At 49.4% G+C, this 24,337-nt stretch overlaps 1 protein-coding gene across 1 annotated transcript in view; it reads left to right on the top strand.

Moving 5' to 3' along the window:
• The window catches only part of LOC119970917 (zona pellucida-like domain-containing protein 1), a 38,292-nt gene extending 24,078 nt beyond the window's left edge, over nucleotides 1-14,214 (top strand). The window contains exons 6-9 of the mRNA XM_038806026.1: nucleotides 950-1,044; nucleotides 5,255-5,335; nucleotides 13,407-13,605; nucleotides 13,984-14,214. Coding sequence (XP_038661954.1) covers nucleotides 950-1,044; nucleotides 5,255-5,335; nucleotides 13,407-13,605; nucleotides 13,984-14,214 — 606 coding nt within the window. The remainder of the gene's footprint in view (nucleotides 1-949; nucleotides 1,045-5,254; nucleotides 5,336-13,406; nucleotides 13,606-13,983) is intronic.
• Nucleotides 14,215-24,337: the final 10,123 nt, after the last annotated feature.

The following is a 24,337-nucleotide window of genomic DNA, read 5'->3' as shown; positions in this document are numbered from 1 at the left end:
GGAACCTCTTTCAGAGGCTGGTGCAGACTCGATGGGCCGAATGGCCTCCTTCTGCACTGTAAATTCTATGATTCTATGATTGGGGAGAAGGTGGGTCCGTGGGATTGGGGAGAAGGTGGGTCGGTGGGATTAGGGGGAAGGTGGGATTGGGGAAAAGGTGGGTCAGTGGGATTAGGGAAAAGTGGGTCGGTGTGATTGAGGGATTGAGGTGAAGATTGGACAGTGGGATTGGGGAAAAGGTGGGTTGGTGGGATTTCAGAGACGGTGGGTCGATGGGATTGGGGAGAAGGTGGGATTGGGGAGAAGGTGAGATTGGGGAGAAAGTGGGATTGGGGAGAAAGTGGGATTGCGGAGAAGGTGGGATTGGGGAGAAGGTGCATCGGTGGGATTGGGGAGAAGGTGGGACTGGGGAGAAGTTGGATCTGTAGGATTGAGGGGTTGAGGAGAAGATGGGTTGGTGGGATCGAGGGATTAGCCGGAAGATGGGTCGGTGGTATTGGCGCATTAGGGAGAAGGTGGGTCCATGGAATTGAGGGATTAGGGAAAATGTGGGTCAGTGGGATTGGGTGATTAAGGAGAAGGTGGGTCCATGGAATTGAGGGATTAGGGAAAATGTGGGTCAGTGGGATTGGGTGATTAAGGAGAAGGTGGGTCGGTGGGAATGAGGGATTAGGGAGAATGTGGGTCAGTGGGATTGGGTGATTAAGGAGCAGGTGGGTCGGTGGGAATGAGGGATTAGGGAGAATGTGGGTCAGTGGGATTGGGTGATTAAGGAGAAGGTGGGTCGGTGGGAATGAGGGATTAGGGAGAATGTGGGTCAGTGGGTTTGAGGAGAAGGTTGGTCCGTGGGATTGAGGCATACAGTGAGAAGGTGGATGTTTTAGGTTTTATGGTAAATTGGTCATATTATCTCATTCACTCTCTCTCTCTCCTCTGGATTTGATTCCAGCATTCCTACCAAAGTCGCCTGTTGATCCCCCATTATGGAATCCCCCTCAACACCACCATTTTCGTCGCGGTCATGGCCTTTAATCTCAGCAGCAGGTAAGTGACCTGGGTGCAGAGGGGAGAGAGTTTGAAATGGTCAAAAGTAGCAGATTGGGAGAGAAAGGAGGACGATTGTGGGAGTGAGAGGTTGAGGGGGTGGAGAGTAGAAGAGGTAGCGAGGGAAACAGGTGTAGTGAGCTTTGCTGGTGGAGAGTGTGTTTTGTCCAGGGTGAGAATGTGTTTTGTCCAGGGTGAGGTTGTGTTTTAGAACATAGAACATAGAACAGTACAGCACAGAACAGGCCCTTCGGCCCTCGATGTTGTGCCGAGCAATGATCACCCCACTTAAACCCACGTAACCCGTATACCCGTAACCCAACAATCCCCCCATTAACCTTACACTACGGGCAATTTAGCATGGCCAATCCACCTAACCCGCACATCTTTGGACTGTGGGAGGAAACCGGAGCACCGGGAGGAAACCCACGCACACACGGGGAGGACGTGCAGACTCCACACAGACAGTGACCCAGCCGGGAATCGAACCTGGGACCCTGGAGCTGTGAAGCATTGATGCTAACCACCATGCTAGGGTGAGAATGTGTTTTGTCCAGGGTGAGGTTGTGTTTTGTCCAGGGTGAGAATGTGTTTTGTCCAGGGTGAGGTTGTGTTTTGTCCAGGGTGAGAATGTGTTTTGTCCAGGGTGAGGTTGTGTTTTGTCCAGGGTGAGAATGTGTTTTAGCACAAAGAACAAAGAAAATTACAGCACAGGAACAGGCCCTTCGGCCCTCCCAACCTGCGCCGATCAAGATCCTTTATCTAAACCTGTCCCCTATTTTCTAAGATCTACTTCCCTCTGTTGCCGCCCGTTCATATGCCTGTCTGGATGCCTCTTAAATGATGCTATCGTGTCCGCCTCTATCACCTCCGCTGGCAAAGCGTTCCAGGCACCCACCACCCTCTGCGTAAAAGGGTTTGTGAACACAACACAACCTCACCCTGAACAAAACACAACGTCCCTTAAACTTTTGTTCAGGATGAGGTTGTGTTTTGTTCAGGGTGAGGTTGTATTTTGTTCAGGGTGAGGTTATGTTTTGTTCAGGGTGAGGTTGTGTTTTGTTCAGGGTGAGGTTGTGTTTTGTTCAGGGTGAGGTTGTGTTTTGTTCAGGGTGAGGATGTGTTTTGTTCAGGGTGAGGTTGTGTTTTGTTCAGGGTGAGGTTGTGTTTTGTTCAGGGTGAGGTTGTGCTTTGTTCAGGGTGACAACGTGTTTTGCTCAGGGTGAGGTTGTGTTTTGTCCAGGGTGAGGTTGTGTTTTGTCTAGGGTGAGGTTGTGTTTTGTTCTGGGTGAGGTTGTGTTTTGTTCAGGGTGAGGTTGTGTTTTGTTCTGGGTGAGGTTGTGTTTTGTTCTGGGTGAGGCTGTGTTTTGTTCAGGGTGAGGTTGTGTTTTGTTCTGGGTGAGGTTGTGTTTTGTTCAGGGTGAGGTTGTGTTTTGTTCTGGGTGAGGTTGTGTTTTGTTCAGGGTGAGGTTGTGTTTTGTTCAGGGTGAGGTTGTGTTTTGTTCAGGGTGAGGTTGTGTTTTGTTCAGGATGAGGTTGTGTTTTGTCCAGGGTGAGAATGTGTTTTGTTCAGGGTGAGGTTGTGTTTTGTTCAGGGTGAGGTTGTGTTTTGTTCAGGATGAGGTTGTGTTTTGTTCAGGGTGAGGTTGTGTTTTGTCTAGGGTGAGGTTGTGTTTTGTTCTGGGTGAGGTTGTGTTTTGTTCAGGGTGAGGTTGTGTTTTGTTCTGGGTGAGGTTGTGTTTTGTTCTGGGTGAGGCTGTGTTTTGTTTAGGGTGAGGTTGTGTTTTGTTCTGGGTGAGGTTGTGTTTTGTTCAGGGTGAGGTTGTGTTTTGTTCTGGGTGAGGTTGTGTTTTGTTCAGGGTGAGGTTGTGTTTTGTTCAGGGTGAGGTTGTGTTTTGTTCAGGGTGAGGTTGTGTTTTGTTCAGGATGAGGTTGTGTTTTGTCCAGGGTGAGAATGTGTTTTGTTCAGGGTGAGGTTGTGTTTTGTTCAGGGTGAGGTTATGTTTTGTTCAGGGTGAGGTTGTGTTTTGTTCAGGGTGAGGTTGTGTTTTGTTCAGGGTGAGGTTGTGTTTTGTTCAGGGTGAGGATGTGTTTTGTTCAGGGTGAGGTTGTGTTTTGTTCAGGGTGAGGTTGTGTTTTGTTCAGGGTGAGGTTGTGCTTTGTTCAGGGTGACAACGTGTTTTGCTCAGGGTGAGGTTGTGTTTTGTCCAGGGTGAGGTTGTGTTTTGTCTAGGGTGAGGTTGTGTTTTGTTCTGGGTGAGGTTGTGTTTTGTTCAGGGTGAGGTTGTGTTTTGTTCTGGGTGAGGTTGTGTTTTGTTCTGGGTGAGGCTGTGTTTTGTTCAGGGTGAGGTTGTGTTTTGTTCTGGGTGAGGTTGTGTTTTGTTCAGGGTGAGGTTGTGTTTTGTTCTGGGTGAGGTTGTGTTTTGTTCAGGGTGAGGTTGTGTTTTGTTCAGGGTGAGGTTGTGTTTTGTTCAGGGTGAGGTTGTGTTTTGTTCAGGATGAGGTTGTGTTTTGTCCAGGGTGAGAATGTGTTTTGTTCAGGGTGAGGTTGTGTTTTGTTCAGGGTGAGGCTGTGTTTTGTTCAGGATGAGGTTGTGTTTTGTTCAGGGTGAGGTTGTGTTTTGTCTAGGGTGAGGTTGTGTTTTGTTCTGGGTGAGGTTGTGTTTTGTTCAGGGTGAGGTTGTGTTTTGTTCTGGGTGAGGTTGTGTTTTGTTCTGGGTGAGGCTGTGTTTTGTTTAGGGTGAGGTTGTGTTTTGTTCTGGGTGAGGTTGTGTTTTGTTCAGGGTGAGGTTGTGTTTTGTTCTGGGTGAGGTTGTGTTTTGTTCAGGGTGAGGTTGTGTTTTGTTCAGGGTGAGGTTGTGTTTTGTTCAGGATGAGGTTGTGTTTTGTCCAGGGTGAGAATGTGTTTTCTTCAAAGTGAGGTTGTGTTTTGTTCAGGGTGAGGTTGTGTTTTGTTCAGGGTGAGATTAAGTTTTGTTCAGGGTGAGATCATGGGCAGAATTCTCCCAAAGGCGTGATGCCGTCGTGAAACCCAGAGAGGTTCACGATGGCATCGGATGCCTCTCCTGGCCCCCTATTCTCCCACTGTCGGTGGGCACCGATCGTGGGCCTGTCCCCTCCCGAGCACGGTCGTGGTGCTCAGTCCCCTCTAGGCCCCCCACAAGCCCCAAACGTTCACAACGGCAGCGACCAGGTATGGTTGCCGCCGTTGTGAAACGGTCGCGAACGGCAGGCCGCTCGGCCCATCTGTAAAAAACGGCGGCCCACGATTCTCCAAGCGGCGTGTCGCAAACGCGACACGACATTTTGGGGGGGGTGGGAGAATCGCGGGAAGTGCGAGAGCGGACCTCCAGCGATTCTCCCACCCGGCGTGGGAGCGGAGAATTCCGCCCTGTGTTTTGTTCAGGGTGAGGTTGTGTTTTGTTCATAGAACATAGAACATAGAACGATACAGCGCAGTACAGGCCCTTCGGCCCTCGATGTTGCACCGACATGGAAAAAAAAACTAAAGGCCATCTAACCTACACTATGCCCTTATCATCCATATGCTTATCCAATAAACTTTTAAATGCCCTCAATGTTGGCGAGTTCACTACTGTTGCAGGTAGGGCATTCCACGGCCTCACCACTCTTTGCGTAAAAAACCCACCTCTGACCTCTGTCCTATATCTATTACCCCTCAATTTAAGGCTATGTCCCCTCGTGCTAGCCACCCCCATCCGCGGGAGAAGGCTCTCGCTGTCCACCCTATCTAACCCTCTGATCATTTTGTATGCCTCTAGGGTGAGGTTGTGTTTTGTTCTGGGTGAGGTTGTGTTTTGTTCTGGGTGAGGTTGTGTTTTGTTCAGGGTGAGGTTGTGTTTTGTTCTGGGTAAGGTTGTGTTTTGTTCAGGGTGAGGTTGTGTTTTGTTCTGGGTGAGGCTGTGTTTTGTTCTGGGTGAGGTTGTGTTTTGTTCTGGGTGAGGTTGTGTTTTGTTCAGGGTGAGGTTGTGTTTTGTTCAGGGTGAGGTTGTGTTTTGTTCAGGGTGAGGTTGTGTTTTGTTCTGGGTGAGGTTGTGTTTTGTTCTGGGTGAGGTTGTGTTTTGTTCTGGGTGAGGTTGTGTTTTGTTTTGGGTGAGGTTGTGTTTTGTTCTGGTTGAGGCTGTGTTTGCTGTTTCCTGGGACCGCTGCTTTGTTTGAAACATGAAATATCTTCTCTTTCCTTTGACAGATTCCACCTATTTTTGGAACGTTGCTATGCCAGCACATCCAAAATTCTTGGCAACGGCTCCACTTATGATCTCTTTGATGGGTGAGTTTGTATTGTTTCTCCAAGTGGGTGTGATAGTATGTTAATAGAGCAGACAGACAGGCGATGGGCAGAGCTGGTGAGGGAGAGCAAAAGAGTATCAAGATATAAGTGTTAAGAGCATAATGAGCATAGTGAGTGGTGTTAAAATTTCATAAGAAAGGGGAATGAAAAAAGGGAGAGACAGATTCAGATTGAGATGATGAATTGCATTGAGAGAGGGAGGATGTCATGAAGGATTGCTTGCAATGGTGATGGGGTGTGGGAGAAAGAGGAGAGAGATGGGAATTAAGCGGAGCCTCCAGGAATGAAAGCAGTATCAGGAACTAATATGTCGAGGAACCAACTAGAGAGCAGGCAATCCTAGTCTGGATGTTGTGCAATGAAAGTGGATTAATTAGCAACGTTGTGGTGCAAGATCCTTTTGGGAAGAGTGACCATAACATGGTAACATTCTTCATTAAGATAGAGAATGATGCAATTAAGTCTGAGACTAGTGACCTGATCTTAAAGAAAGATAACTTTGATGGTGTGAGACATTGGCTAGGATAAGGTGGCAAAAGATACTCAAGGGGTTGACGGTGGATAGGCAATTACAGACATTTAAAGAACACATGGATGAACTTCAACAATTGTACATCCCTCTCTGGCTCAAGAGTAAGCCGAGTAAGGTGGCTCAACCATGGCTAATGAGGGTAATCAGGGATAGTGTTAAAGCCAAAGAGGAGGCATATAAATTGGCCAGCAAGCCTGAGGACGAGGAGAAATTTTAAATTCAGCAGAGGAAGACAAAGAGTTTAATTCAGAAAGGGAAAATAGAATACTCGAAGAAGCTTGGAGAAAAAGACTGGTGAAGGCAAATGTTAGAATCAGATAAATTCATAAAGGGCAACAAAGAGATGACAGGCCAGCTGAACAAGTACTTTGGATCTATCTTCACTAAAGAGGGCACAAGTAACCTTCTGGAAATACTAGGGGTCAGAGGGTCTCACATGAACGAGGAACTGAAGGAAATACTTATTAGTCAGGAAACTGTATTGGGGAAATTGATGGGATCAAAACCCAATACGTCCCCAGAGCCTGATTGATGCTCTGCATCCGAGAGTACTTAAGGAAGTGTCCTTAGAAATCATGGACACATTGGTGATCAGTTTCCAGCATTCTATAGACTCTGGAAGAGTTCCAATGGATTGGAGGGTAGCTAATGTAATCCTTACTTTTTAAAAAAGCAAGGAGAGAGAAAACAGGGAATTAAAGATCGGTTAGTCTGACATCGGTGCTGGAGAAAATGCTGGAGTCAATTATTAAGGATGAAATAACTGAGCATTTGGAAAGCGGGGACAGGATCAGTCTAAGTCAGCATGGATTCGCTAAAGGAAAATCATGCTTGACAAATCTTCTGGAATTTTTTCAAGATATGACCAGTAGAGTGGACAAGGGTGAACCAGTGGATGTTGTGTATCTGGACTTTCAAAAGGCTTTTGACATGATGCCACACAAGAGATTAGTGAACAAAATTAAAGCTCATGGTATTGGTGGTAATGTATTGACGTAGATAGAGAACTGGTTGGCAGACAGGAAGCAGAGAGTGGGAAGAAACAGGTCCTTTTCAGAGTGCCATAGAGTCATAGATGTTTGCAGCATGGAAACATGCCCTTCAGCCCAGCTTGTCCATGCCGCCCAGTTTCTATCACTAAGCTAGTCCCACTAGCCTGTATTTGGCCCATATCCCGTTATACCCACCCTGCCCATGTAACTGTCTAACTGCTTTTTAAAGGACAAAATTGTACCACTGCCTCTCGCAGCTCATTCCAGATGCTCACTACCCTCTTGTGTAAAGAAATTTCCCCTCTGGTCTCTTTTGTATCTCTCCCCTCTCACCTTAATCCTATGCCCTCTTGTTCTAGACTCCTCTACCTCTGGGAAAAGATGTTGACTATCTACCTTATCTATGCTCCTCATTATTATATAGATCTTTAGAAGATCACCCCTAGGCCTCCTACACTCCAGGGAAAAAAGTCCAAGCCTATCCAACTTCTTCTTCAGGGGCTGGTTTAGCTCACCAGGCTAAATCGCTGGCTTTTAAAGCAGACCAAGCAGGCCAGCAGCACAGTTCGATTCCCGTTCCAGCCTCCCCGGACAGGCGCCGGAATGTGGCGACTAGGGGCTTTTCACAGTAACTTCATTGAAGCCTATTCGTGACAATAAGCGATTTTCATTTCATTGTAACTCAGAGCATCAAGTCCTGGTAGCACCTTTGTAAATCTCTTCTGCACTTCTAGTTTAATAATATCCTTTCTATAATAGGGTGACCAGAAGTGACACACTATTCCATGTGTGGTCTTACCAAAGTCTTGTACAACTTCAACAAGACGTCCCAACTCCTGTATTCAATATTCTGACCAATAAAACCTTGCATGTTGAATATCTTCTTCACCATCCTGTCCACCTGCATCTCCACTTTCAAGGAGCTATGAACCTGTACCCCTAGATGTTTTTGTTCTGTAACTCTCCCAACTCCCTACCATTAACTGAGTAGGCCCTGCCCTGATTTGATCTACCAAAATGCATCACCTCACATTTATCCAAATTAATCTGCCATTCATTGACCCACTGGCCGACTTGGTCAAGATCCTGTTGCAATCTTATATAACCTTCTTCACTGTCCACTATGCCACCAATCTTGGTGTCATCTGCAAATTTACTAACCAAGCCTCCTACATTCTCATCCAAATCATTAATACATATAACAAATAACAGTGGACCCAGCACCGATCCGAGGCACACCGCTGGTCCAGTTTAAAAAACAACCCTCCATAACCACCATTTCGCTTCAGTCTTCAAACCAATTTTGTATCCAATTGGGTACCTCATCCTGGATTCTGTGAGATTTAACCTTTTGCAACAACCTACCATGCAGTACCTTGTCAAAGGCCTTGCTAAAGTCCATGTAGATAACGTCGACTACACTGCCCTCATCTACCTTCTTGGTTACCACTCCAAAAAACTCAGAATTTCCCTCATCAGTCCTTGCCTCTCTAAATGCCTGTAGATCCTGTCTCTCAGAATACCTTTGAACAACTTATCCACTACAGAAGGCTTACCGGTCTGTTACTGGGCTTATCCCTACAGCCCTTCTTAAACAAGAGCACAACATTTACTACCCTCCAATCTTCAGGCACAGATATATTGTGAGATTCGGTTACAAGAAATTAGCACATATCAATCTTTTTTTGCTAGTTTTGTGGGCAGCACGGTAGCACAAGTGGATAGCACTGTGGCTTCACAGCACCAGGGTCCCAGGTTCGATTCCCCGCTGGGTCACTGTCTGTGTGGAGTCTGCACGTTCTTCCAGTGTCTGCGTGGGTTTCCTCCGGGTGCTCCGGTTTCCTCCCACAGTCCAAAGACGTGTAGGTTAGGTGGATTGGACATGATAAATTGCCCTTAGTGACCAAAAAAGTTAGGAGGGGATATTGGGTTATGTGGATATGGTGAAAGTGAGGGCATAAGTGGGTAATTGCAGACTTGATGGGCCGACTGGCCTCCTTCTGCACTGTATGTTCTATGTTATGTATGTTCAATCTTGACTAGCGATTTAGGTTACATCATGCATTGTGTAGGAGAATAATTAACCAATCACATCAAATGTTTGCATACTTAATTAAACAATCCAATCACTACAAAGGCATGTATGTTGTCTTGTGATTATTTATGTCCGTGATCTGATATCAATGTAGCTACCAATGACCTTCCTCCCTGCTGTTTAATGATATCTCTTGGTGTGTGGATGCTGTCAATCACCTTCCTCCCTGCTGTTTAATGGTATCTCTCGATGTATTGTTACGTGAAAGTACCTTTAAGAAATGGGTGTTTAAGAAATGTACCTTTAAGAAATGGAATCAGTGATGTCAGAGTGTGGGTGGAGCTGGTGAAGTGGTAGTAGGAGTAATAGAGAATGTCCAGGAATACAGTTTATCTTGGGTAATGATATCGCTGGATCCCAAGTGGGAGTGATGCCTACTGTGGTTGATAAGCCAGTGGAAAATCAGACAACTGAAGTGTTGAAGGACGAATATCCTGGGATTTTTCCGTATTGTGTAGAACATAGAACGTAGAACATAGAATGATACAGCACAGTACAGGCCCTTCGGCCCTCGATGTTGCACCGACATGGAAAAAAAAACTAAAGGCCATCTAACCTACACTATGCCCTTATCATCCATATGCTTATCCAATAAACTTTTAAATGCAAAGTCACAGGTTAAGACAAGAGGAGAAATCAAAGAGTGAAGATGAAGTTGAAGTTCAATTATTAGAAATGATTTTTGATCAGATGGTTGAAAAAAGAACAAGAACAGGTGGAGGATGAAGCGGATATTTTTAGTTATGTGTGGACTATGGAAAGGTTAATGCAGTTACAAGAATGGACTCTTATCCTAGCCCACGTTTGGAGGATTGCATTGGGAAAGTGGGACAATCAGCATTTATTTCCAAATTGGATTTACTTAAAGGTTACTGGCAGGTACCTTTAGAACATAGAACATAGAACATAGAACGATACAGCGCAGTACAGGCCCTTCGGCCCTCGATGTTGCACCGACATGGAAAAAAAACTAAAGGCCATCTAACTTACACTATGCCCTTATCATCCATATGCTTATCCAATAAACTTTTAAATGCCCTCAATGTTGGCGAGTTCACTACTGTTGCAGGTAGGGCATTCCACGGCCTCACCACTCTTTGCGTAAAAAACCCACCTCTGACCTCTGTCCTATATCTATTACCCCTCAATTTAAGGCTATGTCCCCTCGTGCTAGCCACCTCCATCCGCGGGAGAAGGCTCTCGCTGTCCACCCTATCTAACCCTCTTATCATTTTGTATGCCTCTATTAAGTCACCTCTTAACCTTCTTCTCTCTAACGAAAACAACCTCAAGTCCATCAGCCTTTCCTCATAAGATTTTCCCTCCATACCAGGCAACATCCTGGTAAATCTCCTCTGCACCCGTTCCAAAGCTTCCACGTCCTTCCTGTAATGAGGCGACCAGAACTGTACGCAATACTCCAAATGCGGCCGTACTAGAGTTTTGTACAACTGCAACATGACCTCATGGCTCCGGAACTCAATCCCTCTACCAATAAAGGCCAACACACCATAGGCCTTCTTCACAACCCTATCAACCTGGGTGGCAACTTTCAGGGATCTATGTACATGGACACCGAGATCCCTCTGCTCATCCACACTACCAAGAATTTTACCATTAGCCAAATATTCCGCATTCCTGTTATTCTTTCCAAAGTGAATCACCTCACAATTCTCCACATTAAACTCCATTTGCCACCTCTCAGCCCAGCTCTGCAGGTTATCTATGTCACTCTTTATCAGAAAGGGCGAAGGAGATCTCAGCTTTTGTGACTCCAGATGGTATATACCAATTCAAAGTTATGCCATTTGGCATGAAAAATGCCCCAGCCACATTTCAATGGTTAACTAACAAAGTTGTTTCAGGATTACCCAATTTACATTAAAATACATCGACGATCTGGTAATTTTCGGCCAGACATGGAAAGAACATTTAAAACATCGATCAACTTCAAGAGGCGGGTTTGGTGGTAAACCGAGCCAAAAGTGAATTTGGAAAAGGCCAAATCACTTTCCTTGGCCATACAATCGGACAGGGTCGAATGGTCACATGGGATGTGAAACCAACAGTTATTGAGGAGTTTCCAATACCCTCAAGACGAAGGGAAATAATGTAATTTCTTGGCATGAGTGGATTTGATCGAACATTTGTTCAAACGTTTTGTCGTGTGATTGCTCCACTGACGGACTTGCTCAAGAAGCGTAATAAATTCCAGTGGACAGCAGACTTTCAACAGGCATTTGACTGCTTGAAAGCTGTGATAATCAATGCTCCTGTGTTGGAGAATTGCAAGGGACTCTGTGATCAGATTGAACTAAAGTATCTGAGAAATGGACGGATTATGCAGAGACTTTCTTGTTCAAAGAGACTGTCAATCAAGAAGGATTTCAGTTGGAGGAAGAATGAAAAGCTAAATGGACTATATTATTGTACCTGTTTGCGTGTGTCATTTTTTTTAAACAAAAAATTATATTTACTGTGTGCATTTCTTAAAGGATAATGAAAAGGTGAAAAATGAAACCATCTTGAAGTTGATGGTTTATATATTTTTTCTTGGGGAGAGGTGGGAGTACCTTTAGGACATGGGTGTTTAAGAAATGTACCTTTAAGAAATGGGTGTTTATCAGTGATGTCACAGTGTGGGTGGAGCTGGGCTGTCTCTGCTTTTTTACTTTTGTTTTAGGTTGTTTGCTGCAGGGTGTGTTTAGTTTAGTATGAGCTGGATAGCTGCAGTCACAGCCAGAAGGTGTACGAGTCTCTCTCTCTCTGTTATCTAAAGACTGTAAATCGATCCTTTTGTGATTTAAAACTAATAACTGCTCTCAGTAGTGACTTAAACCTGATGTGCCTCTGTTTAAATTTTTTTAAAGTCTTCTAGATGTTAAAAGGACAGCTTAAGGATTATTTAGTGTTCTATTCTTTGGGGGTTGTATTTGAATTGATGGTTGCTAAGATGTTCACTTTACGGTTTAAAAAGTTAACTTGAGTTCATAGAATAAACGTTGTTTTGATTTTAAAAATACTTTTCCATTTCTGCTGTACCACACCTGTGGAGTGGGCCGTGTGTTCCCCATACCACAATCTATTAAAAGTTCTGGGTCAGGTGAACTCCATGATACACTTTGGGGTTCTCTAAACCCTGGCCCATAACAGTATGGATGGTCTGTCAATCACCTTCCTTCCTGCTGTTTAATGGTATCTCTCGGTGTGTGGATGCTGTCAATCACCTTCCTCCCTGCTGTTTAATGGTATCTCTCGGTGTGTGGGTGCTGTCAATCACCTTCCTCCCTGCTGTTTAATGGTATCTCTCGATGTGTGGATACTGTCAATCACCTTCCTCCCTGCTGTTTAATGGTATCTCTCGATGTGTGGATACTGTCAATCACCTTCCTCCCTGCTGTTTAATGGTATCTCTCGATGTGTAGATGCTATCCCTTTTTTTTCAAGCAGACACACTGGATTCAGAGAAAATGGTCTGACATTGTTATATAGTGCTCGAGTTTTAACACCTGAGGAGAGTCTGCCTGGAATCAGGCCCCCACAGACACATTGTGTCCTTGTAGTATAGTTTCCAATTGGCAGCTTGTTTCCCATATTCAGAACTGAAGGTTTGAACTCTGCCAGTAAATAATGGAACTAGAGTTTTTCAAACTGTTTGCAGTATAATATCTAATATCTAAAGATGCCAAATTGCCCCCTTCAGGAATAGAATTTGGCCCTGGGCATGGGATATGGGGATGGGATACAGAGAAAGGTAGGGAGCTAGCGGGTAGAGAAGCAGAGGGAGGTAGAGAGAGGTTGAGAAAGTGAGAGATAGAGAGAGGGAGATAGAGTGATAGAGAGAAGGAGATATCAGACGTTAAATTCTGTTACTCAATAAACCTTTCAATACCTCTGGATGACTTTGAGCCTTCTTCATCAAGGTGCAGAAAGCCCCTGCAGCAATTGGATTGAGTAACGCATGTTACACACAGTAGTGCTACCAACACACTACAGTAAGGTAACAAAAGATGGTACCAGGCTGGCTTTAAATGAATAATACTCGCTAGATCAGGTTAGAGAAAAGAAAGTAAAAGAACAGAAATTAAAGTACCGACCGCTCGACTGTGGAAGACTTTGCAGCATTTGGATCCTCGATAACCAATCGACCCGCTGGAACATGCGTAAGCTCCACGGCAGCTGAAAACTACATAGTAACTGGACAATGTTTGAAGAAGTTCCAAATATACATGGCAGCCTCTTAAACACAGCCTCTGACGAGAGAAAGGTTGTGCTGCTACTGGCATGGCAAGCCAGCAAGCTGTAGACATAACTCTTTCACTTACGTTGAAAATGAAGGCCAAACTAAATTTCAAGTGATACTCGCAAAATTTGAAAAACACTGTAAAACACAGTCTAATGAAATTCTGGAATGATTTAACCTACGCAAAGGTTCCAGAGAAACGGCGAGAAAATCTCTAATTTTATCACAGATCTCAGATTAATAGCACAAGGCTGTAACTATGCTGATTTAACAGATTCCATCATCAGAGATCAATTGACCTATGGACTCTCCAATGAACACTTCAGGGAATCATTTATGCACCAAAATGATCACACTCTTAAAAACCACCACAGCAAAGTGCACAGCGTAAGAACAAAAGTACCTTGAATTTCTTCAGGAAAAAAAACGGAGAAATTCCTCCACGAGGTGGAAGAAGTCAAAATGGTGTCCTCTCCTCACAGGCATCTTCTTCTGGCCGCCAACTCCAATTCAAATATGTACGTGCATGCGCACAGTCAAGAGAGACGCGACCCGGCGAGATCCCGTTCTGCGCATGCACAAGAAGCTGCGCATGCGCACTAGGCAAAATACTAAACTCAGCCAGAGGAGCGAATCGCTTCCTTTGCATGATGTCACAAACGTCATGACATGCTACCGCTGTGGCAACACCCACTTAAAAGGGAAATGTCCTGCACAAGGGAAAAAATGTTTAAAGTACTACAAATGAATAATTTTGCCTCCCAGTGTAAGTCAACAGCAAAATATCACTCTCCAACACAGAAACATGCAAACTTCAAGGTTCGCATAGTGGATACAATGGAAATCCAAACACCCAAAGAAAATTTTTCCGACCAGGAATTTTTCCACTCCTGGGAGAACACATACTTTTTCGGAATAATAGATTCGGCAGAGGAACTTCAAGCGCCGACCACGAATCCTCAATACGTTAATGCCATTAACCCCTTATGTACATAACCATGTAAAGATCACGCCAAAAGGGAAGGAGATATCTGGCAAAATCTAATGGCCTCGCCACGCCCGACTCAGGATACGATGGACACCTGGCTCATCACTTCGCGCAAGATCTAATGGGATCTCGCGAGACATTGTGATCTGGATCCCGCCCACAATGGGCACAGATTCCCATTCATTAGAAACATGGAAATTAGGAGCAGAAGGCGGCCATTTGGCCTGTCGAGCCTGCTCTGTCATTCATTATGATCATAGCTGGTCATCCAACTCAACAGATTGATTTGATCCCCTTCGCCCCAAGTGCTATATCTAACTGCTTCTTGAAACCATACGGGGCATGAACTACCAGCTGCATTGGGCTCAAGCGAGAGCGCAGTGCGGCTGGTAGATTGCGGGAAAGGCCTTCACGCCTTGCCGGATATACCCAAGTACCTTGAGGTGTCGCAATCAGAATAGTGCCCAAAAGGGGATTTAAATCTATTGAGGCAAGCTTACCCGGGATCTACCGGCCTCCAGGGATCTACCAGCCTCCCCATTGAGGCTGTAGCTGGGCGCCATTCAACACAAACATGGACCAGATGGAACGGCACCAGTGGGCTCTCCCAAGTCATCGGAGGTACCTGGATGGCCAGGGCGGCTTGGTGCAGGGCGGCTTCCTGGCCCTACCCCTGGAATGCAAGCACCTTGGCACTGCCTATCTGCCACCTTAGAAATCAGACACTGCCATGATGCCCAGGTGGCACTTCCAAGCTGGCAGGAGCAGTTCAAGGGTGCCCAGATGGCACTGCCAAGGGTCAGGGCTCAAAGGGGGCAGACCCATAAAAAAGGAGGGTGGAAGGGGTTTTGACGGGTGGGCGGGGGAGTGCATGGCAGGTACATTGGGGCATCTGGGATGCTGGGAGGCGGGGGGGGGGGTGATGATGGGGCTCCTGGATGGGGGATGCCTGTAAGGGGGCATCGTGGGGACTGAAGAGGGGGGCCCAGGGACCCATAGCAGGGTATCCTCACTTGAGGGGGTGTGGGGTTGTGCCTATGTATGTGGGGGGTGACATTGCCTATGGGTGTGGGTTGCACAAGCTCACTTAGAGATCGGGGACCCTTTCTAAATGGCAGCCCGATTTCGGACTCCAGCTCCCCAGTGCAGAAAGAAATTTGAAGGGCAGGATTTGCCGACTGCCCCGCCGGGTGTTTTCGGCGAGTGAGGTAGCCCGCCAGCACGATCTACCGACTCCACGGTTGTCAAAGGGATTTCCCATTGGCAGCGCACCTCGTCGCCAGGAAACCCGTGCCGAGGCATGGAAACGGAATTTCCCGCCGCCGTGAACAGCCAATAAATCCCTCCCCAAGCGTGGGCTAAACTCGTGAGAAACTTCCCAGGGTCCAACAGAGTGACTTGTGTTGTTTGATAGCGGTAGGGAACTCCCTTGATCAACCGCCACAAATGAATTTGGACATTTTTCCATTAATTCCGCCCATAATGTTTTGGCCTCAACTACTTCCTGTGGTGACAAATTCCACAAGCTGACCACACTCTGGGCAAAGAAATTTCTCCTCATCTCTGTCTTGAATGGTTTACCCTGTATCCTCAAACTGCGACCCCTGGTTCTGGACACCCCCACCATTGGGAACATCCTTCCTGCATCTACCCTGTTGGAATTTTATAGGTTTCTATGAGATCCCCCTCATTCTTCTGAACTCCAGCATAAGATCATAAGACAAAGGAGCGGAATTAGGCCACTCGACCATCGAGTCTGCTCCACCATTCAATCATGGCTGATATTTTTCTCATTTCCATTCTCCTGCCTTCTCCCCATAACCCCTGATCCCCTTATTGATCAAGAACCCATCTATCTCTGTTTTAAGGGGATCTGTTGGGCAGCACGGTAGCATTGTGGATAGCGCAATTGCATCACAGCTCCAGAGTCCCAGGTTCGATTCTGGCTTGGGTCACTGTCTGTGCGGAGTCTGCACATCCTCCCAGTGTGTGCATGGGTTTCCTCCGGGTGCTCCGGTTTCCCCCCACAGTCCAAAGATGTGCGGGTTAGGTGGATTGGCCATGCTAAATTGCCCTTAGTGCCCAAAATTGCCCTTAGTGTTGGGTGGAGTTACTGGGTTATGGGGATGGGGGTAGGGTGGAGGTGTTGACCTTGGGTAGGGTGCTCTTTCCAGGAGCCGGTGCAGACTCGATGGGCCGAATGGCCTCCTTCTGCACTGTAAATTCTATGATTATCTATAAAGACACTCAGTGATTTGACCTCCACAGCCTTCCTGCAGCAAAGAGTTCCACAGATTTCCCCACCCTCTGGCTGAAGAAATTCCTCCTCATCTCTGTCTTAAAGGAGAATCCCTTTAGTCTTAAATTGTGTCCTCTGCTTCTAGTTTTTCCTGCAAGTGGAAACATCCTCTCCACGTCCACTCTATCCAGGCCTCGCAGTATCCTGTAAGTTTCAATAAGATCCCCCCCCCCCATCCTTCTAAACTGCAACGCGTACAGACCCAGAGTCCTCAACCGCTCCTCATATGAGAAGTTCTTCATTCTAGGGATCATTCCTGTGAACCTCCTCTGGACCCTTTCCAAGGCCAACACATCCTTCCTTAAATATGGGGCCTATAACCGCTCACAATACTCCCAGGAATTAGTCTGGTAAACCTTCTCTGCACTCTCCCGAGCAAAAATATCCTTCCTCGGATAAGGAGACCAAAACTGCACACAAAGCTCCAGGTGTGGCCTCGTGAAGGTCCTGTATAATTGCAACAAGGCATCCCTGTTCCTGTACTCGAATCCTCTCACTATGAAAAGGGCTTAGGAGAGCTAGGAGGGGGCATGAGAAGTCCTTGGCGGGTCGGATCAAGGAAAACACCAAGGCTTTTTACTCTTATGTGAGAAATAAAAGAATGACCAGGTTGAGGGTAGGGCCGGTCATGGACAGTAGTGGGAACTTGTGCATGGAGTCAGAAGAAATAGGATGAATGAATGTGTTCACCAAGGAGAGGGGCCATGTTTTTGAGGATGTGTGGGGATTGGCTGGTCTGCACAGTGACACGGCTGTGAGCTGTGTGGGGATTGGCTGGTCTGCACGGTGGCACGGCTGTGAGCTGTGTGGGGATTGGCTGGTCTGCACAGTGACACGGCTGTGAGCTGTGTGGGGATTGGCTGGTCTGCACGGTGACACGGCTGTGAGCTGTGTGGGGATTGGCTGGTCTGCACAGTGGCACGGCTGTGAGCTGTGTGGGGATTGGCTGGTCTGCACAGTGACACGGCTGCGAGCTGTGTGGGGATTGGCTGGTCTGCACAGTGACACGGCTGTGAGCTGTGTGGGGATTGGCTGGTCTGCACAGTGACACGGCTGTGAGCTGTGTGGGGATTGGCTGGTCTGCACAGTGACACGGCTGCGAGCTGTGTGGGGATTGGCTGGTCTGCACAGTGACACGGCTGTGAGCTGTGTGGGGATTGGCTGGTCTGCACAGTGACACGGCTGTGAGCTGTGTGGGGATTGGCTGGTCTGCACAGTGACACGGCTGTGAGCTGTGTGGGGATTGGCTGGTCTACACAGTGACACGGCTGTGAGCTGTGTGGGGATTGGCTGGTCTGCACAGTGACACGGCTGTGAGCTGTGTGAGGATTGGCTGGTCTGCACAGTGACACGGCTGCGAGCTGTGTGGGGATTGCTCTGCAGGATCGGTTTAAGTGATGCTCCCCCTTGTTGGCGGGGAGCTGACGGGCGCGGTCCTGACGAATCAGCCAGCGGGATCATCATCTGCGGTGTGAAGCCCATGGGGCCTCGTTAAGGAGACCAATAATCATCTGATACCAAATTGAACATCGTAATGCTCACGGCAGTTCCTGCTCTCTACCACACTTAGAAATGTTTCCATTAAATTGTGCCCATACAGGGAGGGTGATGGAGTTAGAGAGAGATGGAAGGGTGATAGAGAGAGGGGGGAGGGTGACAGAGAGGGGAGAGGGTGACAGAGAGAGGGGAGGGTGACAGAGAGAGGGGGAGGTGACAGAGATGGGGGAGGGTGATAGAGAAAGGGGAGGGTGACAGAGAGAGGGGAGGGTGACAGAGAGAGGGGGAGGGTGACAGAGAGAGGGGAAGGTGATAGAGAGGGGGGAGGGTGACAGAGAGGGGGGAGGGTGACAGAGAGGGGGGAAGGGTGACAGAGAGAGGGGAAGGTGACAGAGAGGGGGGAGGGTGACAGAGAGAGGGGAAGGGTGACAGAGAGGGGGGAGGGTGACAGAGAGAGGGGAAGGGTGACAGAGAGAGGGGAAGGTGATAGAGAGGGGGAGGGTGACAGAGAGAGGGAAGGTGACAGAGAGAGGGGGAGGGCGACAGAGAGAGGGGAAGGTGATAGAGAGGGGGGGAGGGTGACAGAGAGGGGGAGGGTGACAGAGAGGGGTGAAGGATGACAGAGAGAGGGGAAGGTGACAGAGAGGGGGGAGGGTGACAGAGAGGGGGGAGGGTGATAGAGAAAGGGGAGGGTGACAAAGGGAGAGGGGTGACAGAGAGGGGAAGGGTGACAGAGAGGGGGGAGGGTGACAGAGAGGGGGAGGGTGATAGAGAAAGGGGAGGGTGACAGAGGGTGGAGGGTGACAGAGAGGGAGGAGGGTGACAGAGAGAGGGGGGAGGGTGACAGAGAGAGGGGGGAGGGTGACAGAGAGAGGGGGGAGGGTGACAGAGAGGGGGGAGGGTGACAGAGAGGGGGGAGGGTGATAGAGAAAGGGGAGGGTGACAGAGGGTGGAGGGTGACAGAGAGGGAGGAGGGTGACAGAGAGAGGGGGGAGGGTGACAGAGAGGGGGGAAGGTGACAGAGAGAGGGGGGAGGGTGACAGAGAGGGGGGCGGGTGACAAAGAAGTGGGAGGGTGGTGTGGTGATATGATCTGCATACCTGTCTGCCATTGGGCCAGAACGTCGGCTTACCATTGGCCCTGGTCGGTCATGTGCCTCTTGACCGATTGGCCGAGAGGCTGAGTTAACCACGCCTCTATTAACGAGATATAAATGGTCAGATGCCTGACGATCGTCCTTTCCATTGTAGATGATCGCAGAGCTGTGTTCTAGTCAATTAGAGCCAGACTTTTGTAAATCACTCGCCTCGCGTACAATTGATGGTACATCAATTTAATTGACTACGACTTTGAAGATGGAGTTCCGCATCACGCCCGAATGCCTCCGCATCAGCCCGCAAACTCCTAACTCTGCAGAACTTTTCCAACTCTGGCTGACTTGCCTCGAAGGGTTCCTAGCATCTACAACCACCCCCCCCACCGGGGCACAGAAGCTGCACATCCTCCACTCCAGCGTGGGTATCGATGCTTACGCAATAATCAAAGAGGAAACGGATTATGATGACGCTATACAAAAGCTAAAAGGATAATTCATCAAACCGGTCAACAGGGTATTCGCTCGACATCTGCTGGCCACCAGAAAGCAGGTCCCCGGTGAGTCTCTAGACCAATACGCCCGGGCCCTCTATGCCCTGGGGAGAAGTTGCTCCTGTGTAGTGGTCTCGGCTACAGAGCACATGGAGCTACTGATCAGAGACGCTTACGTGGCTGGGATGCTGTCTCCCGTGATCCGCCAGCGGATGCTGGAAAGAGACGAACTCAGTTTAACTGAGACGCTGACTCTCTCCGCCTCTCTGGAGGTCTCAGATCAAAGAGCTCGCACCTATGACCCTGGCCAGGCCTCCTGGCACGCTTCCCACCCGCCACCCGCCGCTCCCGACCTCCCTCAGGCTTGTGCCGCGGGACTGCCCGATAAATCCGCGGGGCCCCGCTGCTACTTTTGCGGATACGCAAAACACCCTCGCTCGCGCTGCCCAGCCCGCTCCGCCCTCTGTAAGAGCTGCGGGAAGAAGGGCCACTACTCCACGGTCTGCCAGGCCAAAACGCTGTCTGCAGCGCTTCTGGAAGCTGCACAGCACTCTCCCCCCCCTGCCCCCAGGCCTCTGCGAACGGCCTGTGTGCCTCTCTCTCTCTCTCCCCAGGGCCGCCCCAGCCGCTCCCGACACGCAGCCGGCCGACAAGCGCACCTCCACGGCCCCTCCAGGTCTCTGCCGGCCCGCCGTGCACGTTTCTCCCCCCCGCCCCCGGGCCACGGCGCCCGACCGGCTCGCCTCTCCGGGCCCCCCCGGTCCCTGCCTGCCCGCCGCGTGAATCTGCTCCCCCCGCCTGCGGGCCCTGGCGCCCGACCGGCTCACCTCTCCGGGCCCTCCCGGTCCCTACCTGCCCGCCGCGCGAATCTGCTCCCCCCGCCCTCGGCCTCCTGCACCCGGCCTGCGTGCCTCACCTCCTCCGCTCGCAGCTGCTCCACCCGGCTCGCCGGCAATGCTAGCTCCGCCCCCAGCGGCCACGAGGGCTTCCTGGGCGCCACCATCTTGGGGCACCGACCCCACGTGCGGGTCCTGGGCACCACTATCTTGGGGCGCCGACCCCATGTGCGGGTCCTGGGCACCGCCATCTTGGGGCGCCGACCCCACGTGCGGGTCCTGGGCACCACTATCTTGGGGCGCCGACCCCATGTGCGGGTCCTGGGCATCGCCATCTTGGGGGCGCCGACCCCACGTGCGGGTCCTGGGCGCCGCTATCTTGGGACGCGAGACCCCACGTGCCGGTCCTGGGCGCCGCCATCGTGGGGCGCAGACTTCACATATGGATCCTGGCCACCGACTACCGGGACTGCCACACAAGGTCCCTCCAGCATCGACTCGGACGGCGATGACGGATTTTCTCCACGGCTCGCGGCCGTTCAACTCGACCAGTCACGTCCACACACGCTCGCCAAAACGACAGCGCTGATGCACCTCAACGGCCACGAGACGGACTGCCTGCTGGACTCCGGGAGCACGGAAAGCTTCGTTCACCCTGACACGGTAAGACGCTGCGCGCTCCCTGTCCATCCCGTAACACACAAAATCGGGTTAGCCTCAGGTTCGCACTCCGTCCACATCACCGGGTGCTGCATCGCGGACCTCACGGTCCAAGGGAAGGTTTTTAAAAATTATAAATTCCTTGTCCTCCCTGACCTTTGCGCACCGGCACTCCTAGGACTGGACTTCCAGTGCAACCTGCAGAGCTTGACCTTTCAATTCGGCGGCCCTATACCCCCCCTCACTGTCTGCAGCCTCGCGTCCCTCAAAGTGGACCCCACCCTCCCTGTTTGCTAATCTCACCCCCGATTGCAAACCCGTCGCGACACGGAGCAGACGGTACAGCGCCCAGGACCGGTCCTTCATCAGGTCCGAGGTCCAGAGGTTGCTGAAGGAAGGGGTCATCGAGGCCAGCAACAGTCCCTGGCGAGCCCAAGTGCTGGTGGTCCGGACTGGGGAGAAAAACCGGATGGTCATCGATTATAGCCAAACCATCAATCGGTTTACGCAACTGGACGCGTATCCTCTCCCCGGTATTTCCGCCATGGTAAACGAGATCGCGACATACAAGGTCTTCTCCACTGTGGACCTTAAGTCCGCTTTTCACCAGCTCCCCCTCCGCGCGAGTGACCACCTGTACACCGCGTTCGAGGCTGACGGGCGCCTCTATCACTTCCTTAGGGTTCCATTGGTGTCACAAATGGGGTCTCGGTCTTCCAACGGGAGATGGACTGAATGGTCGACAAGTACGGATTACGGGCTACCTTCCCGTATCTCGATAATGTCACCATCTGCGGCCACGATCAGCAGGACCATGACGCCAACCTCCAGGAATTCCTCCAAACCGCAAAACTCCTTAACCTCACATACAATAAGGATAAATGCGTGTTTAGCACCGACCGCCTAGCCATCCTCGGCTACGTAGTGCGTAACGGAGTGATAGGCCCCGACCCCGAACGCATGCGCCCCCTGATTGAACTCCCTCTCCCCAATACCCCCAAATTCCTCAAACGCTGCCTGGGGTTCTTCTCATACTACGCCCAATGGGTTCCCAATTACGCCGACAAGGCCCGTCCCCTCATTCAAACCACGACCTTCCCGCCATTGACAGAGGCCTGCCAGGCCTTTAGCCGCATCAAAGCGGACATCGCAAAGGCCACGATGCGCGCCATCGACGAGTCCCTCCCCTTCCAGGTCGAGAGCGACGCATCAGAAGTGGTGCTATGTCTTTTCGTCCGACGTCATTTCGTCCAACGACACTTCGTCCACGTCTTTTCGTCCAACGTCTTTTTGTCCGCCCGTCTTTTGGTCCAACGTCATTTTGTCCGGTGATTTTTTTCGTCAAAGATTTTTTGTGACTTTTTACGTGTTTTTGCTGGATGATTTTTTTTGTCAAAGACTTTTTGTAACTTGACTTTTAGTAACTTGCTTAGTAGCACCACTCCACTTTAACTTTTGTACATGGAAATCTTCTCTAATGCACATAATATACAATAAAGGATCTTTATTACCGGCCTCTTTCCTTTAACGAGCCTCGTTAAAGGATAGTTATTATCGTTCTCTCGTTAAAGGATAGTTATTATCGTTCTCTCCCCTTTAACGAGCCTCGTTAAAGGATCCCACAGTGAAAATTGATTTCTTGAGGAATGTTGCTCACAATTTACATCAATTTTAAGTAATTTCGGGAATTCATCAGTAGTAAACTTTTAGATATTTTTAACTGCATTTTTAGATTTTTTAACTTTTTAACTGCATTTTTAAGCTTGTATTTTACTTGAATTTCATCAATTACTTGCATTTTAGCAATTAAATTCACTTGCTGTATTGTGCCTGCTTTCTATCAATTAAATGCTTTTATACGGAGTTGATTTGCAATTGGTTAATTGGACGAAGTGACGTTGGACCAAAAGACGGGCGGACAAAAAGACGTTGGACGAAAAGACGTGGACGAAGTGTCGTTGGACGAAATGACGTCGGACGAAAAGACGCGACACGATCAGAAGTACCTCTGGCGGCCACCCTGAACCAAGCGGGCAGACCCGTGGCCTTCTTCTCCAGAACCCTCCAGGCTTCCGAACTCTGCCACCCCTCTGTGGAAAAGGAAGCCCAGGCCATAGTCGAAGCCGTGCGACATTGGAGGCGCTATTTGGCCGGCAGGAGGTTTACCCTCCTCACAGACCAACGGTCAGTAGCCTTCATGTTTGATAATGCACAAAGCGGCAAGATCAAAAATGAGAAGATTTTACGGTGGCGGATCGAGTTGTCCACGTACAACTATGATCTCTTGTATCGTCCTGGGAAGCTCAATGAGCCTCCTGATGCCCTGCCCCGCGGTACCTGTGCCAGCGCGCAGACAGACCGCCTCCGCTCCCTCCATGCAGACCTCTGCCATCCAGGGGTGACCCGCCTACATCATTTCATTAAGGCCCGCAACCTGCCCTACTCCATCGAGGAAGTCAGGTCAGTAACCCGTGACTGCCACATCTGCGCCGAGTGCAAACCGCACTTCTACCGCCCCGAGCGCGCACACCTGATCAAAGCATCCCGCCCCTTCGAACGTCTTAGCATTGACTTCAAGGGAACCCTTCCCTCTAACAACAGCAACATTTACTTCCTGCGGTTATCCCCTTCGCCATTCCCTGTCCCAACATGACCACATCGACCATCATTAAGGCCCTACTCTCCATCTTCTCACTGCTCGGCTACCCCGCGTACATACACAGCGATCGGGGGTCCTCATTTATGAGCGACGAGCTGCGTCAATTCCTGCTCGACAGGGGCATCGCCTCTAGCAGGACGACCAGCTATAACCCTCGGGGTAACGGACAGGTCGAGCGGGAGAATGGTACCATCTGGAAGACCATACTACTGGGCCTCCGGTCCAGAAATTTCCCTATTTCCCAATGGCAAGAGGTGATCCCCGATGCCCTACACTCTATCCGCTCACTCCTCTGTACCACAACTAATCAGACACCTCATGAACGTCTTCTTGTTTTCCCCAGGAAGTCATCCTCCGTATCCCCTCTCCCGACTTGGCTGGTCACCCCCGGGCCCATCTTGCTCCGGAAGCATGTGCGGGTGCACAAGTCCGACCCGTTAGAACATAGAACAGTACAGCACAGAACAGGCCCTTCGGCCCTCAATGTTGTGCCGAGCCATGATCACCCTACTCAAACCCACGTATCCACCCTATACCCGTAACCCAACAATCCCCCCTAACCTTACTTTTATTAGGACACTACGGGCAATTTA

This window comes from Scyliorhinus canicula, chromosome 9 (assembly GCF_902713615.1).
Source record: "Scyliorhinus canicula chromosome 9, sScyCan1.1, whole genome shotgun sequence".
In the NCBI taxonomy this organism is placed as follows: Eukaryota; Metazoa; Chordata; class Chondrichthyes; order Carcharhiniformes; family Scyliorhinidae; genus Scyliorhinus; species Scyliorhinus canicula.
Note: the sequence above shows the minus strand (reverse complement) of the source record. Positions and strands in the feature narration are given on the sequence as shown.